Raw genomic sequence first — 16,995 nt, 5'->3', positions numbered from 1 at the left:
CTGTCAGTTTGTAATCTGTGCCCTGAGTAGTCAGAGTAACAAAATAAAATGCTAGTTAGCATCAGCAGAGCCTCCATTAGTGGAGACAGTAAGTGCTCAGCTTGTATGGCACATGCGCAGGCTGCCTGGATGGGTCTTGTCACACCCTGGAAAACCACAGGATGCTCCTGTAGCATTTTAGAGCCAGATGCACTCGTATGTTTCTTATTATACTCTTGCTGTAAGAGGTGTTGATGGACAGTCTGGCCAAAAGGCAAAGAAAGACGTGTCTTTTTCCGTCTTTCCTGATCTTCCTTGGCTAGTTCCAGCTTACTGCATAGTTTCCCACACTGCCCCTCACAGTCAGTCTCTTTTTGAAAAGCAGAAAAGCATCCCTCGTGGTGCTGCGGAGCTGTACTTGTGGTCTGTAGTCAGCCCCATGGGGCCCACCCCATGTCTACCCTACCTTGATCTGACCGTGCTGAAATAACTCACCAAGCAACATCAGTCACTCCTGAAAAATCTTGGGAGATAATCGAGTTCAGTGTCTTGCCCTGAGAGCTAGGGAAACAGAGACCCAGAGAAGTCACATGACACAGTGAGGTTCACAGAGTTAATCAGAGGCCAATGGGCATCCCTTCTGTCACTCAGGCCTCACGGAAGAGTCCTTCGTCCCTATTTTCAGCATCTGGTGACTCTGCAGTATAAGGAGTCACCAAATATCATGAAAGGTGAGACATTCCAGCTGATTGCAGGATCTAAAACTACTGAATTATCATGCTTCATCAGAAAAAGAAGTACAGACAAAATACTGCCACCGGAGCCCCATTGGGACTGCCTTCTCTGCTCTTGGCATGGCATTCTCAGAGCTAAGTTACTGTGGTTTTAATTTAATGAAATCTTCTGAGAAATCCCAGGGCAGATCCCACGAGGTTCTAAAGATCAGATTTTAGTGTCACCACTCTCCTTTCCTTTCTTTTTCTTAAACAAACAGTCCATAGGCTGCTTTTGAAGCCATCTTAAAATCTATTATGGATAAGGAAGGTATGAATAAATAAATGAAGTCTGCATTTGAGCAGGAGGCTGATTCTCTGGTGCTTCTGACTTTAACCAGACCAAGATTTTCAGGGTGTTTAAGAGTCTCCTGATCCACTGCAGCAAGAACAGGCCTGCCACCTGGCAGTTCTAAAACATGCCACATATCCTTTTTCTGAGGACTTCCATGGGTGCAGACCATTTTGGGAGAAGAAGGAACTCTGCCTTTGCAGGTTCCAAGGTAGTTAGTGGGAGACAAAGGGCATACCCCTCAAACCAAGGGAATGGGATGGGATGAGTTGGTGATTAACAGGCTTGGCCTATATGACTGATTTGAGTGACCAAGGCCTACCTTCTGGTCACCAGTGAAAATGCGCCACTAGGTAAACAGTAGAGATGAGACGGCTGAACAGCATCAACAATGCAATGAATATGAACTCGGGCAATCTCTGGGAGATGTTAAGGGGCACGGAGGCCTGGCATGCTGCAATCCATGGGGTCACAATGAGTCGGATATGACTAGGTGACTGAACAACGAGAGATTCTGGATTTGACTTTTCCTCATAAAACTGTGGGAATTCACCTTTTTCGTAAAAGGACAAAGGAGGAATGATTAATTGAAATCATTTCTCAGACATAAATTGTGGCCTATCAGTGGACTGAAAAATCAATTTAGAGGCTGTGACTAGTATTTCTTGAAAATTTCAAAAGATTAGGAAAAACAGAAGCCATCAGTATGCCTGGCATGTGGCAGAAGTGCTAATTATTTTGTAAAACTCTTGTCTGATATACACATACCTGTGAGGCCCCTTTATAGCCTTTAAGGTCTCTAGTGGCAGTGGCCTGGGCTTGAATCAGGTCCTGCCAGCTGTGTGACTAAGACACAGCACTTCTGTGCACTTCAGCTGCCTCCTTTGTAAAACAGGGGCACTGATTTTATCTACCTCATCAGGTTGTTGTGAGGACTAAAATGCACAAAGTGCTCGGAAGATCCGGGGTGGGCTGAGCCCATGTACGTGCTGGCTGTGAATTCTATGCCGGGGGCAACGCGATGTAACACAGAAGCAGAAAATCACCGATCCAGAAAATGCCAACCCTGACAATGATCCCTTCCCTCAGGGTCCTAACCCTGGCCGGCATCTACCTCACAGAGCCGCCGGCTTTCTCTGGTGTGGGCCATGCTGTGAAAAGGCCAAAGGCAGCCTTCCTCCCCTTGTCTCCCCAACTCTCCCGAGAGCAGGTTCTCACCATCCAACAAGGCCCACAAGGGTGCTGCTTAGCAAGAGATACAGAACAGAGGGAGCAGTGCCCTGAGACACTGGCGAGAGCGCCTGTACCCCAGGAGACCCACCAGGCTGACGGCACTAGCAAGGCCCTCGTAAAAGCAAACTCCTTGCCCCTTCCCCTCCTCCCCCTTAACAGACTTCAGGCTCCCTGAAGACTTAATGAACTACAGCTTTCGTCTGTTTCAAGTCTTTAGTCATGACAGAAAGAATTACCCTTTTTGCCAGGAAAGGAAGAAACGCTTTAGTTATCAGCAGAGCTGGCAAGGGGCCAGGCAGCCTCTGGAACAGTCTGTGGGGATCAGAATGCCAGAAGTAGCCATTCCACTCCAGGAGAACAGTCATGCCCCTGGGCAGGGCCAGCCGCCCCCAAACCCCACGCAGCGCTGAAGAAGCCAGCGCTGCTCTGGCCCTCTGGCCTTTCTAACCAAGGTGCACAAGGAAAGGGCGGCCACACGTGCAGCTCAGCTACCGGGATTGGAGGCCTGCTTGCTTAGCTTGTGCAGACTCTTGGAAATGAATCATGATAAAATTAAGTTCTCTATGAGGCTCCTTCCGAATCAGCACTTTTGTGTGTGTGAGTGTGTGTATGTGATGAGGATGAGAGGGACACAGAGCCGCGTCCCCTCAGAAGTGTTCTTTGCCAAGCTCTTTGTATCTCCTGACGGTGGAGACCCAGTGACATCTGTGAACATCTTTCTCCTTGATCATCCTTCCAGGCCTGGGGCCTGAGACTTAGGAACAGCTTTGGGGTCACACAGCTTAAGCTTGGCCCCAGCAAACAGACCCTAGAACCGTAGGAGAGGGCCACCACTGCACTGGGATGGTGGTATGGCAGTGCAGGGGACAGCCAGAGATGCTAATCGGATTACTTTCTCTGTCACCAGGGCACAGTAGCAAGGAGCCACCACACAGGAGGGTCTCAAGAACAAATTGCTTTGAACTATTTCCAGCGGTGGCACCATCTTTCTGGGTGACCTCTGGCAGCCATTTTGCCTCCCTGAGGCTGTTTCCCCATCTGTAAAGCAAGGATGAGAATAATGAAACCTTGAAGGTTGTATTAAGGATGAAATGAGATAAAGCATGTTGATGCGCTCTGTGGGCTCTACTCCAGAGCACTGCCAAACGGAGGCCTGAAGGATGGAACGCTGCTTCTCCTGGTGGCTTCTCATCAGGCCCAGCTGTTGCCATTGATGGTGACCAAAGGGAGCTTTTTTCTAGTGGAAATTCTTCTAGATCTCCAGTTTTCAAATTTTACAGTCTCAGATCTCTTCCACACTCCTAAAAATTACTTAAGGCCTCAAAGAGCTGTCATTTATGTAGGTTAGATCTATCAATCTTTATTAGAAATAAAAACTGAAAAATTTGAGAATATTCGTTAAAAAATAATTAAGTAAACCAACTGCATATAACAATGTTTTTATGAAAAAATTACATTTTCCAAAATAAAGTTAGGAAGACTCGTGGGATTATTTTACATTTTTGCAGATCTTTTTGATGTCAGACTTAAGAGAATCCAAGTGGGTTCTTATATCTGCTTCTGCACACAATCTGTTGTGATACAGTCTCTTGATGGAAGTATATAAAGAAAACCCAGCCTCACTCAGATATGTAGTTGGAGAAAGAAGGGATACCTTAATAGCCTTTTCAGAAAACTGTGGATTTTCTTCTTTGATATTACACCAAAACTTGACAAATGATAGCTTCTTAAAGGCGAGTTGTGATGTGGGATTTGAAACCATATCTATAAATGTCATACTCTGTTACATGAGAATTCATTGGTCTGTCTTGAACTTTGAATGGATTTTTTTTACCCATCATGATTCTGTAATCTCTCATATTGGTCCCACAGAAAGTCTCATTCACTGAGTTAGGCAGATCTTCGAAATGTTGACATTTTTCATTGTACATTGTCAAAAGACACATTTGTTAATATCACTGCTGATCTTAACAGAAAAATCCTAAGAGTATTGTGAAACTGTCAATCTCACAGTGGTAGATACAAGTGTTCCCCAAATTCTACTTTTTGCTTGAAAGCTTGCTTTTTATCACTGGCAACAGATACTGTCAATTGTTTTCTTTGATGTGACAAGCTCACTTCGTTCACTTCTGATAAAAAGTCTGCCAAACGCCCAAGTATGAATTACCATAGTTTTTCTGTCATTCATTCTTTTAAGTAAAAATGGTATTTCATGAAACACCGTAAGCTGAACTAGCAAAATTCAGCTTGCAACTCAATCTCTCATAAGCTTTGCCTTGCGATAACAACTGTACTTTGGTTTGCAGCCTAAGTGCTTTATATGTATATCCCATTTCATCACACAGAATATTAAGAAGTATAACCAAGGGCTGAAGTTTGATAAAATTAATTTTTACTGCTTCATCAAGGATCTTCTTAAGGGGAAGTTGGCTTGTCTTTCCCCCACGAGTGCCTGGTGGTGAACGCAACGATTACTAGTCTAGTTTGGTGCCTCTGCCGCGATTCACACGAAGGCACCGGCAATTCCTCCTCCTTGCCTTTGCACCATCAGCGCAAAGTCACAACAGTGAACGGGGCAAATATCACTATAGTACTATTTTGAAAATAATGTTAACTCTATAGATCTCAAGAGTATCCTGGGAACCCCCAGGGTCTTAAATCATGCTTAAAGGACCACTGGTCTAGATGACGAGTTCATCAGCTAGACTCTAAGAATAGTTATCCTGTGCTTGTACTACATGACACGGTAAAATTACTTTTGAAAAATCTTCTCTTGTGAATTTTACTGACTTGATTTTGCTCACAGCTGACCTGAGGTTGCGGCCTCTTTGGACAGCTGAGGAAGCTGAGGCTCCGCAGGCTGAGTGGCTAACCCCAAACCCAGGTAGTTAGGAGCAGAACTGAGTCTGGAACCCAGGCCTGCAGGAGAATAGGCTAGGGTTCTGTAGGCAGACTGGGTCATGTGGATGCTCACAGATACCATGGCAAGCAGACCATGCCCTCTATCTCGTAGGACTGTGGGTAACTTTCTCCTTACTGAGGTTAAGTGCATCAGGACTGCAAATGGTGCAGAAAGCCTGCCTTTCTCCACAATCCACCTGCAGTCATGGAAGGGATGGACTGCATCTGCTTAAAGTGGATTATGGTTCATCCATACAGAGGAACTCTGTGCAGCCACAAGAAAAAATAACAAAGAGACAACTCTTCAGAGGCTGATATACAAAGATCTCCAAGACACACTGTTAAATGGAAGAAGCAAGGTACAGAAAAGTGTGTAAAACTTGCTACCTTCTGGGCAAGGAAAGAAGAGAAAAAAGTATGTTTTTGCTATGTATAGGCACAGATACTTCTCCATAAGAAGAAGTGGTAATACTTGTCACTTTGGGGAACTGAGGAGCTGGGTGGGAGGGAGACTTTTCAATGGGCACCTTATTATACATTTTGAAATCTGAACTCTACTGGCTGCCTTATTCAAAATAAGCACTAAGAAAATAAATAATATGAATATATTATAAACATGAAGAAATTTCAAGTGAGCACTAAAAAAAAAATCATAAAATTTTTACTCCTGCACGCTGATGGAGCTTTCACTTGGAGGCGCTTTGGCAGGTAGGAAGCATCAACTTCAACCCCTCCTCCTCCTCACCGAGGCAACGATAACATCTGTGGGCCTTTGATTTGCACCAAGCCTTGTACCAAGTGCTTTAAGCAAATGCCTTTACAAGGACACTAATGAAGATACTGATGGTATTCCCACTCTACAAATGGGGAAGCTGGAGCTCCCAGACACTCAGTAAGTTGCCCAGGGTCCTACAATATGGGAGAGGGACCGGGATTTGAGCGGGTTCCACCTGAGCCCCACACGTACGCGCCAACCTCCAGGCCACCCTGCCTCTCCAATGTGGGTCTTTCTTTCTCCCCTCTGCATTTCAGATAAGATCCTGGTTCACTGCGTCATGGGCCGCAGCCGGTCGGCGACTCTGGTCCTGGCCTACCTGATGATCCACTGGAACATGACCCTGGTGGACGCCATCCAACAAGTGGCCAAGAACCGCTGCGTCCTACCCAACCGGGGCTTTCTGAAGCAGCTCCGGGAACTGGACAGGCAGCTGGTGCAGCAGAGGCGACAGGCCCAGCACGGTGAGGACGCCGAGAAGTGTGAGCAGGAGCCGTAGGGCCCCCTCGCGGGGCCAGCTGGACCTTTGGGAACGGAGAGGGAAGGCTGAAAACAGCTCTGCCCCGTGACTTCTTTTGTCGCAGAGAAGGGACATGAAACCAAAGCTTGACTCCTTCCAAACAATCTTAAACTTCCCGGGGGCTGGTGAACAGGGGGGCATTCACAGTGGGCTCTGGGACGAGCCCGGCGCCTGGCTTCACTGCAAAATAGCGCCGACCGGCTTCCCGGCACAACTGGTTACAGGTGAGCGCGCAGGCGCCGTTCTTCTTCTTCTTTTTTTTTGTAAGATGGAAGCGGAGAAAAGTACTTAAAAATCTGTTGACATTGTGCTGTGATTAAACATTTGGCTTTGTCTGAAAGTCACATTCTTAAAAATATAATTTTAAAATATAACTTTATTTTCTAACCACAGAAAAAGTGCCTGGGAAAGCTGTGTTAAACGGTCTGCTCCTGGGGTGGGGAGGTGCGGGCGACAGGGATTTCCTTAACGGCCGCTGCTGCGTCTTCTTTTCGATAGATTCCACAGGCTCAGGTCACCATCCGGAGATGCTGCTCTCTGCAAGTTGTAGACAGCAATTTATCTGGGAGGGGTGGGGAGTAGGGGTCCTCAGGGAGCCAGGGCAGTTCAGAAAGTTAGTCAGTCAGTCGTGTCGGACTCTCTGTGATCCCATGGACTGTAGCCCGCCAGGCTCCTCTGTCCATGGAATTCTCCAGGCAAGAATGCTGGAGTGGGTTGCCATTCTCTTGTCCAGGGGATCTTCCCGACCCAGGGATCGAACCTGGTTCTCCTGCATTTCAGGCAGATTCTTTACCGACTGAGCCACCAGGGAAACCAATAATTTTGAAAAGAGACTTTGGGGGACTGGAAATCTTTCATTTTGATTCTAGTCCTAGCAACACGAGCTTGTTTTCAGTCCCCGTATAAAGTATTTACAACTCTGTTTGCCCTGGAATGCGTGAACCAGGCAGCCTTGTGAGCCTGCTCCCCACCCCCATGCCCAACTAATCCAGTCACCACGATCACATGATTCTCATTCTTGAGGAGAAAGCAGCAGCAGGAACAAAGCTGGGGGAGATGTCTTCTAGAACTAGAAACTGGAAACCAGACAGAACCCAGAGAAAGATGCTGATGCCAGTAGTCAAAGAACAGAAAACCTGAAATGATAATGGGCTACAGGGAAAACAGGAAAATGAACCCACTGGGAGCTCAGCAGCTTTGTAAAGCCACCCGAGGGTCACCCTGTGACTTTAGGGGTGCTGCCCTGCTTTTGTGAGCCCTCGTGGGGCTCCCTGGGATTGCCCATGATCTGTTCTGGGGTCACCTTGGCCCATAATGGATCCTCATAATGACTCAGATTTGGGTGAGGGAAGCCCTATACACACGCTCTTGGAAAAGAGATGTGGACCAAAAGGGATTCCAGTGGCCCCTACTTAAATTTTCCCATTACAAGATCACAATAGCTCTTCTACATTCAGTTCTTATCTCCTAGGTCTGACCATTTCTGGTCCAGAAAGAAATATTTCCATTTTAATGAGATGTTACTTTTACACATCATCGTGAAGTATTTATGAAGCCGTATGTGGGAAGGATAGGTCCATTGGCTGCTGGTGTCCTTCAGAGGGTTCTTGTGGTGTTTTCTCTCCACCTTCCCACATGTTCCCACCTTTGTGGGGCTATGAGTCCTGTCGAGCAAAGCAGAAGTAGATCCCTTTGAAGTTAAAGCCTGGCCTCTTTAAGATAGGAGCCAGGGGTAGAGGAAAGGAAGAACAGAAGTTTAAATTCTTCAGAAATGATATATTCATTTGGTCAACAAGTATTTGAGAACCTACTGCATGCTAAAAGTTGGATTAGGAGGCCAGTGCAGAAATGTCTGCTGTAACGACATGGGATGAGGGAAGCAGGTACTGAGGGAGAGATGCAGTGGGGATGAGGCAGGGGAAAACCCGCTTTAGACCTGAGAGGATGGGGTGAGATGAGACTTCAAGGAGAGCACCTTCCAAATGGGGAGGGAACATTTTAGGCTGAGGAACAGCACAGGTGAAGTGGCACCGAGGTGGCAAAGAAGTGTGTTTCTACCCAGTGGGAGTATGTTTCAGTAACTGCCCATCAGTGAAGCTGGGGCTTGTGGGTGAGACAGGAGATGGATACAGAATGGTAGAGACACTGTATTTTATTCCAAGTGCAAAGAATAACCACAATCAGTTTTTAAGCAGGGGAATGGTTTGATCTATGTTTTAAGATCACTCTGGAAAGAAAAAAATCACCCTGGCTGAAATACAGGGAATCAGTTGTAGGGAGGTGAGGCAACCAGTAAGAGGGTATTGAACTGTTGACAGGAAAGAGGAAGATGGTCTGGACTAAGATAGCACCAGGTGACTAGCATTCAAGATTATTTTAGAATTATCCTGGAGAACAGACAAAGCCTGTTTTGAGGGACAGGACTGGAAAGCAGTGATTCGATTTCTTGGTGGTGCCTTAATACTGAGATGGGGTTGACCAGGGCAGAAATGGGGGAAGGAGGGGCTAGAGATCACCAGTTACATCAGGTCTAAGACATATAAAAGATGACCCATGATTTTACCTTCAATCTACAGAGAGAGCTCAGAGGTAGGTCCATGTTAGCAATATAATCCTGGGTGCTATCTGCATAGAGGTGGTCTTTGAAGTCATTGTACTGGGTGAGATAATGAGAGAAAACAGAGGAAGGCCTAGTGCCTGAATGCCTGGGTGTTGGAGGAGGGAGAATAGGGAAGATGGAGAAGGGAGAAGGAAAACCAGGAGTGCGCTGCAAAGAAACTGAAGCTCCTGCTTCATAATGTAACTACTTGTACTGTAGACCAGTATTGCTTGTAACAACAAAGTAACCTATATTTGTATAGCACCCAACAGTTTTAAAAGCATTACGTATTAGTTAGCTAAGCCTTTAAATCAGAGAGCTGACAAGTTATGGCCTTCTCTCAGAGTAAAGTGTTCTAGAAAAAAAGACTATGATTTGGAGAGAATCAAATTCATTTCTGCTCACAGATTTCAGTTCAGTGTGTTTGGACAATTAGTTAGCTTGTTTGCCCCATTTCCTGCAAAGGATGGATATTTGTGACCTTTTTTTCTTGTGATATTGTGAATCATTTTTTCTAAAATGGAATGTTGGCAAGGAAAGCCAATGCCTTCACACCTGGGTAGGCACCACCTGCGCCAGTAAAAAGGCCAGGCTGGCAACTGACAATCACTTGTTAAAAAATTCTTCTAAATGAAAGAACACATTACTGGGTCTAGAAGGTATGGCCTGTTGATGGGTCTCAACCTAATAATGATTCTGTTTCTCCTGAGGAATCCAAGTTCCTGTTTTCTGGGCTCCCTGGTGTCACATTTAAGGCTGAGCTATTTCTCTAAGTGAGAGTAGGGAAGTGCAGAGCAGGCTCAGATCAGCAGCTTCTCGCCCACCAACCCTTTCCATCTGTGATGAATGTTAGGACTTGGGGCCCGCAGAGGGGCTCCCACTCCTGGCTGTGCTGTAGTCCCTGGGGAGCCTGTAGGACACCAGGAGTCCCCAGTACCGTTCTTAAATTCTGGTGCGGCAGGTCTGAGGCAGTGACTGGGACTTCGCCTCAAGCTCCCTGGAGGACTGTGAGGCAGGCCGAGTGTGGTAAGCCCAGGCGCCACACAAACCATAGGGTGCGGTTACAAGCCACTGCAATATGTGGAACAGAGGACAATCTCAGTCCCCAGAGAACCTTATTTAACACAAGAGAAGAGACTAAATATGAGATGGTTTCCAGGTGGGGCCTGTGGAAGGTTCTTCAGAGTTCCGCGTCAGCTGGTTAGCAAATCCCCCCAAGCCCTCTACCCCTCCTAGGGGCAGACTCTTGCCTGAGGTGTGGATCCACTGGGCTGCTAAGATCCTTGGCAGCTCTAGAACCGATGCCAGCAGCTGATTCCAACAACAGCACACCATCACTTCCTGCTCTGAAGGAGGAGAAGTTTCCTTTCCTACCAGAAAAGCATCTTAAACGTTCTCTTCTCCCCTTGGTGACAACAGCCTTTGCAGAAATGTCTTCTTGGAAGCCCTCCCTCCAGCTACTACAGATGTTCCCCCACTTGCTATACAGTTTTGGGGAGGAGGAATCAAAAGATAAAATCTTGACACTAAGCCCAGACTGCTTCATAACTGTAGGAGAAAAATGATAAGGGTGAGTGAGTGCATGAGGCAAAGCCCTCCATTGGGACCCGTGAGCCCGGGCTGTGTGCACTGTCCTCCTTTCCACACGGGTGCCGAGTCAAGCATTCGTTTCTAGGCTTGTCACTTAATCATCAAATGTTGTAACAGTCAGACAGGGCTTTCTCTGAATGCCATGTTTGTGAACAATGACTTTTTTCCCCCTAAACTTTAGATTCTAAAAATAACATCCAATCACTCATTCATGACAGAGCAAAACTTGAATGCTTATTCAAGAAAATGATATTTCAAACATTCAAGTCCAAATTGGGTGCTTTTTGTTGTTGTTGTTGTTGTTACTGTTTATAAAAATGAAGTTTGCTACCAATGGACTAGGCCCTGAGGGGATTTTATACAGACTGTACAAACGAGGCAGCTGGATATTTGGGCAGGATCCCTTTGCAAATGAAGATCAAAGTCAAAAAGAAAAAAACAAATTCACTTTATTTTAAAGACAATGATTGGCATACAGAAGGTATGCACTAGCATAAAATAAACTTTCATGAAAAGCATTAAAATCCATTATAAATTAATTTATTAAATAGGTATTTGGTATATGTGATGGTTTTATTAGATATTACTCTTATTTATTGCCAACCCCTCCCACAAAGTCAAAACAAATCAGAAAATCTCTTAACTCCGATTTACACTAAATAATTTATTTTCCCAAAATGTGAATGTGATCTGAGATGTGACACATGATATACAGTTCAATTGGTCATTCTCTATCAATCATAATATGACAGGACACAAGAGGCTAAAAATGGCTCATCATAATTTATTTTATGTTAAAATGTACAGCTTTTTTTGTTTTGTTTTTTGTTTTTTTTTTTGAAGTGACTGACTAAAAAGAGAACAGATAAATACAAGAGTGTCGCTGGCTCCTATTTTATACAAGGATTACGCCTCTCCTGCTTGGCCCTTACAGTCACCCTGTACAGGTACAAAGGCTACAAAAAAGGAAGCGATATAAACAGACACAAATAACTTTTTTTTTGCCTTTTTTACATGCGATTTGTAAGCTTAGTTTGAGCTATTCACAAGCTACTTCTCTATTTTTCCTTAAAAAATAACTCCAATATTTTATAAAGATAGAAAAATCTACAGATGGAATGAAAATGTAAAGTTAGAGGCATTTCCATAAAATAGCAACTTTACACCAAATTCACTATTTTTTTAAATCCTGCCAAGTATTTGGACATATATGAAATGTTTCAAAACCTGACAGATAAACACTGAGATATGCTTCATTCAATAAACAGAAGTCTGCATTTATAAAACAGAAAGCTGCCTTTTTTCCCCCAAAGAAATCTGTCACCAAAATGGAAAAGGGTCTCAACTTTACACCAAACATTTAGCAATAAAACCCTTTTGACTAACCAAATGGGAATAGCTTTTATAGCTCTTTACAGTTTTATAATTAACAAAAATATAGTTTTTTTTTTTTAAACCCTCAAATTAGGGCACCCTAATCAAGGCAAAAAACTTAAGAAATGGCTTACTGTTAGCACAACACTTGTACAGTACTACAAAATGCACTGTCACTAACAAAGACATTAGCGGCATGCTGAAGTGTCACCTCAACAAAATATACAATAACTGAAAATGGTCAAGGCATTTACATGGAGTGGACAGGGAGGAAAAAAAAAACGCTCTAGGTTCAGTATTAAAACAGATAATTTGGGGCGGGGCGGGGCTTGATATCCACATTGTTTAATGGAAGCAGTCACAGCGAGTGGCTGCCTCCATATGTAGTCCAAAGAGAGGCCTTCCTTTGCAGAGAATTTCATATAAAAGTAACAGAAACAAAGGTACCAAAAAAGAAAAAGGAAAAAAAAAAAAAGATAAAAAGAAAAACAACTTTATAAGGCTTTCTGCTGCATACAGCTTTTTTTTTTTTTTAATAATAAATGGTGCCAACAAATGTTTTTGCATTCACACCAATTGCTGGTTTTGAAATCGTACTCTTAGAAGGTATTTGTGCAGATCAATCCGAGAGATGCCCAGGGGTTTTGTGACTGCCCATGTTGCCTACCGTCTCATGTAGGACCCATTGAGAGACTGTTTGGACATGCCTGTGTTCATGTAGCCATGGTGTCCGGGGGCCGTGTACATCATGTTACTGTGGGGCGGGGTCTGCATTGGCTGCTGGGCATATGGCTGGGTGCCCATCATGCCCATCTGCATCTGCATAGGGTACTGGGGCGTCTGATTCATGTAGCCATGATTGCTGTGGTAGCCACTATTCATCATCGGCTGGGACATGCTGTACCCGTTCATGGCATTGAGGGTGTTCATGTTCATGTTCACAGAGTTGACATTGTAGGCTGGGGATGGCATCAGGTTCACACTCATGTTCATGCCCCTCTGCATCGTTAAAGTCCGTGCAGGACCCTGCATGGCTACAGTCTGGGAGCGCCCATAGATTTGCGACTGATGGGTGGCAGCGGCTGGTGACAGAGACGCCGATTTGGTTCTCATGGAGACGTGGCCCTTGCTGGCAATCTGGGTTTGCAGTCTTTGGCTGTGGGAGATGCCAAGATTTGACGCAGCCATGTTCCGTTGCAACAGAGGCGGTGGCAGATTCATTGGAGGAGGAGTCAGGTTGGGGGGTGGGGTCATGGTAGCTTGTGCTTGGGGTCCCCCAGGGACGGAGTGTGGAGACTGAGAAAGCTGAACAAGCCCTGTGTTACTTAATGGTGTGGACAAAGAGGCACTGTTTGCATAGGAAGTTACAGCAGCGGAATGGCTGTAAGGCAATGAATGATCAATAAGTGTATTAGTTAACTGCTGTAGTTTGGCAAGGCTGAAGGTGGCTGACGGCTGTGGGTAATGCCCAGCCCCAAAATCACTCTGACCCATCCGTTCATATAAGCCAAGGTTGGCATTGCCGGTCTCGGGGATCTCAGCCAGCTGCATGGGCGGTGTGAAGTTAGCGGCCATGCTGCACTGCGCCAGCTGCTGGCTGCCGCTTGGGGGCCTCTCCACCACACAGCCTTGAGGAGACTTGACGCTGCAGGTCGGGGGGGAGCTGATGCTGCTCTGCTGCAGCATGCTGCAGCTCCCACTGATGTTGGACATCTGCTGGGTGACAGCACAGCTGCTCTGTGTCAGACTGCTGGAGGTGAGGTTGCTGTAGGAGCAGCTGTTCTGTGAAGAGCCATTTCCACAAATGCTGCCGCCCATGGTAGAATCATAGCTGCTTGGGTTTTCGTAGTTCTCGGTTGTGCTCTCGATACTGCCCAGGTCACTAAACCCGCTGTCCACGACTTGCTGCGAATGATCCGAAACGGACGGGACGTCCATCATTGGACTGGTTTCCATGTTCTGCAGAGATGGCACTGAGATGGCACTTTGATCTGGGCTGATTTGGGCATAGCTGTTTTCCAGGGCAGGGACGCTTGGGCTACTGACAGAACGTACTGACTGGCCAGGGTGGGAATGGACGGATGAAACTGGGCTGCTGTGGTCTGACTGCTGGCAGTCATCTAGAGTGGCGGAGATCTGTGGGCTTTGGTCTGCATGGGTGTAGTTCTGTAGGCTTCTACAGGCCTCTTGAGTCTCGGCACAATCCTGAAAGGTGTCATCCTGTTCACCGTTCTCCTGGGTCAAGGACTGAACCGCTTGGACGGTCTCAGAGTCTATTTCCAAGGTGGCTGTGTTTCCCTCTTTGAACTCAGTATCTACTTCTTCACTGTTCTTTTGGTCCTGCTTCTGTGCCTGCTCTCCTGGGGGTTCCTCATCAGATTCAGGGGCAGTTTCAGTGGCTCCAGTAAGCTCCTTAGGTTCACTATTACATGAAGCTGGGAGGTCAACACCACAGTCCATTAGGACCTCTGGGTTTGAATGACTAGGCTGGACACTAAGGTCTAAAAAAGCCTCCTGGTTTTCCAGTACTTCTTTGAAGGCTTCTCTTGGGTGTTCTTCCTTCTCCACTTCAGCAGACTCCATGTGACTGTCATCCTCATCATCGGCATCATGCCCCTCGTTGTGAGATGGCTCTTCCTCCTCTTCCTCCTCCTCTTCGTGATCATCTAAACGCACAGGGTCTTCTTTGTCCATGCAGACTTCTGGCTCCTCTTTTTCCTGACTCTTGGCACCACTGGGGTCTTTTTCTACATTTCCTTCCTCTTCCTCTTCTTCTTCCTCCTCCTCTTCCTCCTCAGGTTTGACTACATCGTCTTCAGGTTTTCCAGCTGGTGATTTATTTGGACTTATAGGTGCACACGTCTCCTCCCTTCCGTTTTCGTCCTGAGGCAGCAGGGGTTCCACGGCTTCCTCGACCCCCTCCTCAATCCTGGTGGAAGGGGGGCTGGTTTTGTCTGCTGGAGTCTCCTTCTGTTCTTCCACTGTTACCTGGTCATCAGGCTCCATGGGTGTTTCTGGCGGGGTGTACAAGTTCAGTTTAAATCCAGTCTTCCTCTCTTTGTTTGGCCTCCACTTAGACAGACCACGCTTTGTTCCTTTTGGCCACTGTTTGCACTTCAGAGGTTCGGGATTGTCTCTACTGGCTTCTTTCAAGTTATTTGCACCATCATCCATATTGTCTTAGCGAGGAGACAGAAAGGGGGAGGAAGGAGAATAAAATCTTAGAAAGCATCACCATAAATAATTTGAATTCATTCTTCTAAATAATTTATCAAATACTGATTTTCGATTTAGCACTTTAAGCTTTGATGCTAAAGATACAATAAAACTAATAAAGAATAATATTGTGGTTAAAAAAAAAACAACTGAGGAAATAACCTAGGTCTGGAGAACAGTACATGCTGCACACACCATATACCTACCCACCCCCCCACATAACCCATTCTTTACAGAAGGTTGTGCTTTTTTATAGGAAGCACATGAATAATAATGTGCTTATATTATTATATAAGCAACTATAATAAGTTTATTTCAGTTTAACAAAATATTCTCTAACACAAAAGCCTGGAATTCCACAATGTGAAAAGGATCATTTTGAATATTTGCAAATTAGGAAATGCAGGGGAAAGAGGTTAAAGTTAGCTCATATCCCAATCACCACTAAACTAGAGAAAGGAATAGAAGCCTAGCTTGCATATTTATCCTGAGAAAGTGAACTTCTGCTTGTGGACATTTACTGGTTTGAAATGATCTCAGATGACATTATTTTCTTTGATTTGAATATTCTCTCTGGCATAAAAATAAACTATGTACCTCTGAAACAAATAACTAACTAAATAACCAAAACATAAACACATTTCTAATCTACTCCAGGATCATTTCTGCCTGACACACACTATAATGTAATTACCTTGAAATTATTGAACATTTAAAATACAAGTATTCTTTTTATCACTAATTCTATCCACACTGCATTTTGGATCCATGTGCAAATGTGTATGGTTTGAATATTAAATAAGAAACAAACCATAACTGTCAGGTTCATTTTAGATCAGCTAATCTTATTTTTACTGTTAGTTGTATGTATGTATGAACATAATTTCTATAAAATAAATATATATATATTTATATAAACATAAGCAAGCAAACAAGTAAATATATGAATAAATGCAAACATAAAACACACAAGTCTTAATATCTTTATAAAATTAATGATCATATCGATCTCCTGCATGCATGCTCAGTTGATCCAGTTGTGTCTGACTCTTTGTGACCCCTTGGACTGTAGCCCACCAGGCTCCTCTGTCCATGGGACTCTCCAGACAAGAATACTGGAGTGGGCTGCCATGCCCTCCTCCAGGGGATCTTCCCAACCCAGGGATCAAACCATGTCTCTTACATCCCCTGCACTGGCAGGCAGGTTCTTTACCACTAGCACCACATGGGAAGCCCCACTGATCTCCTAGAGGATTCAATTTAAAGAAAAAGCTTCATAAAGAGAAATAGTCTTATTAGAAACACTGTTTTGGAGAATAAAACAAGATCTAATTAATAACCAGTGAGGAACAGAGATCCCTTTTGCCAGAATGGAGTGGTTTCTAATCCAGTCAGCGCAGAGCAGGGTAAACACTGAGCTCACTTATTAATAAAAGGATTACACGTAAACTTACCTGTATGTATTACATTCAAATTGGCTAACTGAAAAGATGTGTACTATAGACTGATTCCTTCAGAAGTGCAAAGTACAATACCCAGTTAACAGATCTCTCATGATGTTCAAATGGTTTCATTTCTATTCGCACAAACAGGGAACAGGCACGCCAGTGACTCTGGACTCCAATTCTTACTCCACATGCTACTAGATATACTAGCCTTTTTAGGAAAACTCTGCTAATCAGAAGATGAAATTTCTAATAACTATTTTTTAAGAAAGAAGATCCTGAAAGGAATCAGGTATAA

General features: G+C 44.8%; 3 protein-coding genes across 11 annotated transcripts in view; 1 reads left to right on the top strand and 2 right to left on the bottom strand.

The window, feature by feature from the left end:
- Positions 1 to 6,406, bottom strand: part of SAMD8 (sterile alpha motif domain containing 8) — a 116,151-nt gene extending 109,745 nt beyond the window's left edge. Inside the window, exon 1 of the mRNA XM_044942293.2 lies at positions 6,273 to 6,406. The gene's annotated coding sequence lies outside the window, so the exon portion shown is untranslated. The remainder of the gene's footprint in view (positions 1 to 6,272) is intronic.
- DUSP29 (dual specificity phosphatase 29) overlaps positions 1 to 6,882 on the top strand; it is a 32,783-nt gene extending 25,901 nt beyond the window's left edge. Inside the window, exon 4 of the mRNA XM_006055854.4 lies at positions 6,211 to 6,882. Coding sequence (XP_006055916.3) covers positions 6,211 to 6,452 — 242 coding nt within the window. The 3' untranslated portion in view covers positions 6,453 to 6,882. The remainder of the gene's footprint in view (positions 1 to 6,210) is intronic.
- Positions 6,883 to 11,092: 4,210 nt separating this feature from the next.
- The window catches only part of KAT6B (lysine acetyltransferase 6B), a 182,803-nt gene continuing 176,900 nt past the window's right edge, over positions 11,093 to 16,995 (bottom strand). For all 9 annotated transcript variants that reach the window (XM_025284797.3, XM_025284796.3, XM_006055858.4 and 6 more), the window contains one exon: positions 11,093 to 15,215. In XM_025284797.3, coding sequence (XP_025140582.3) covers positions 12,700 to 15,215 — 2,516 coding nt within the window. In that variant the 3' untranslated portion in view covers positions 11,093 to 12,699. The remainder of the gene's footprint in view (positions 15,216 to 16,995) is intronic.

Source organism: Bubalus bubalis, chromosome 4 (genome assembly GCF_019923935.1).
Source record: "Bubalus bubalis isolate 160015118507 breed Murrah chromosome 4, NDDB_SH_1, whole genome shotgun sequence".
NCBI lineage: Eukaryota > Metazoa > Chordata > Mammalia > Artiodactyla > Bovidae > Bubalus > Bubalus bubalis.
Note: the sequence above shows the minus strand (reverse complement) of the source record. Positions and strands in the feature narration are given on the sequence as shown.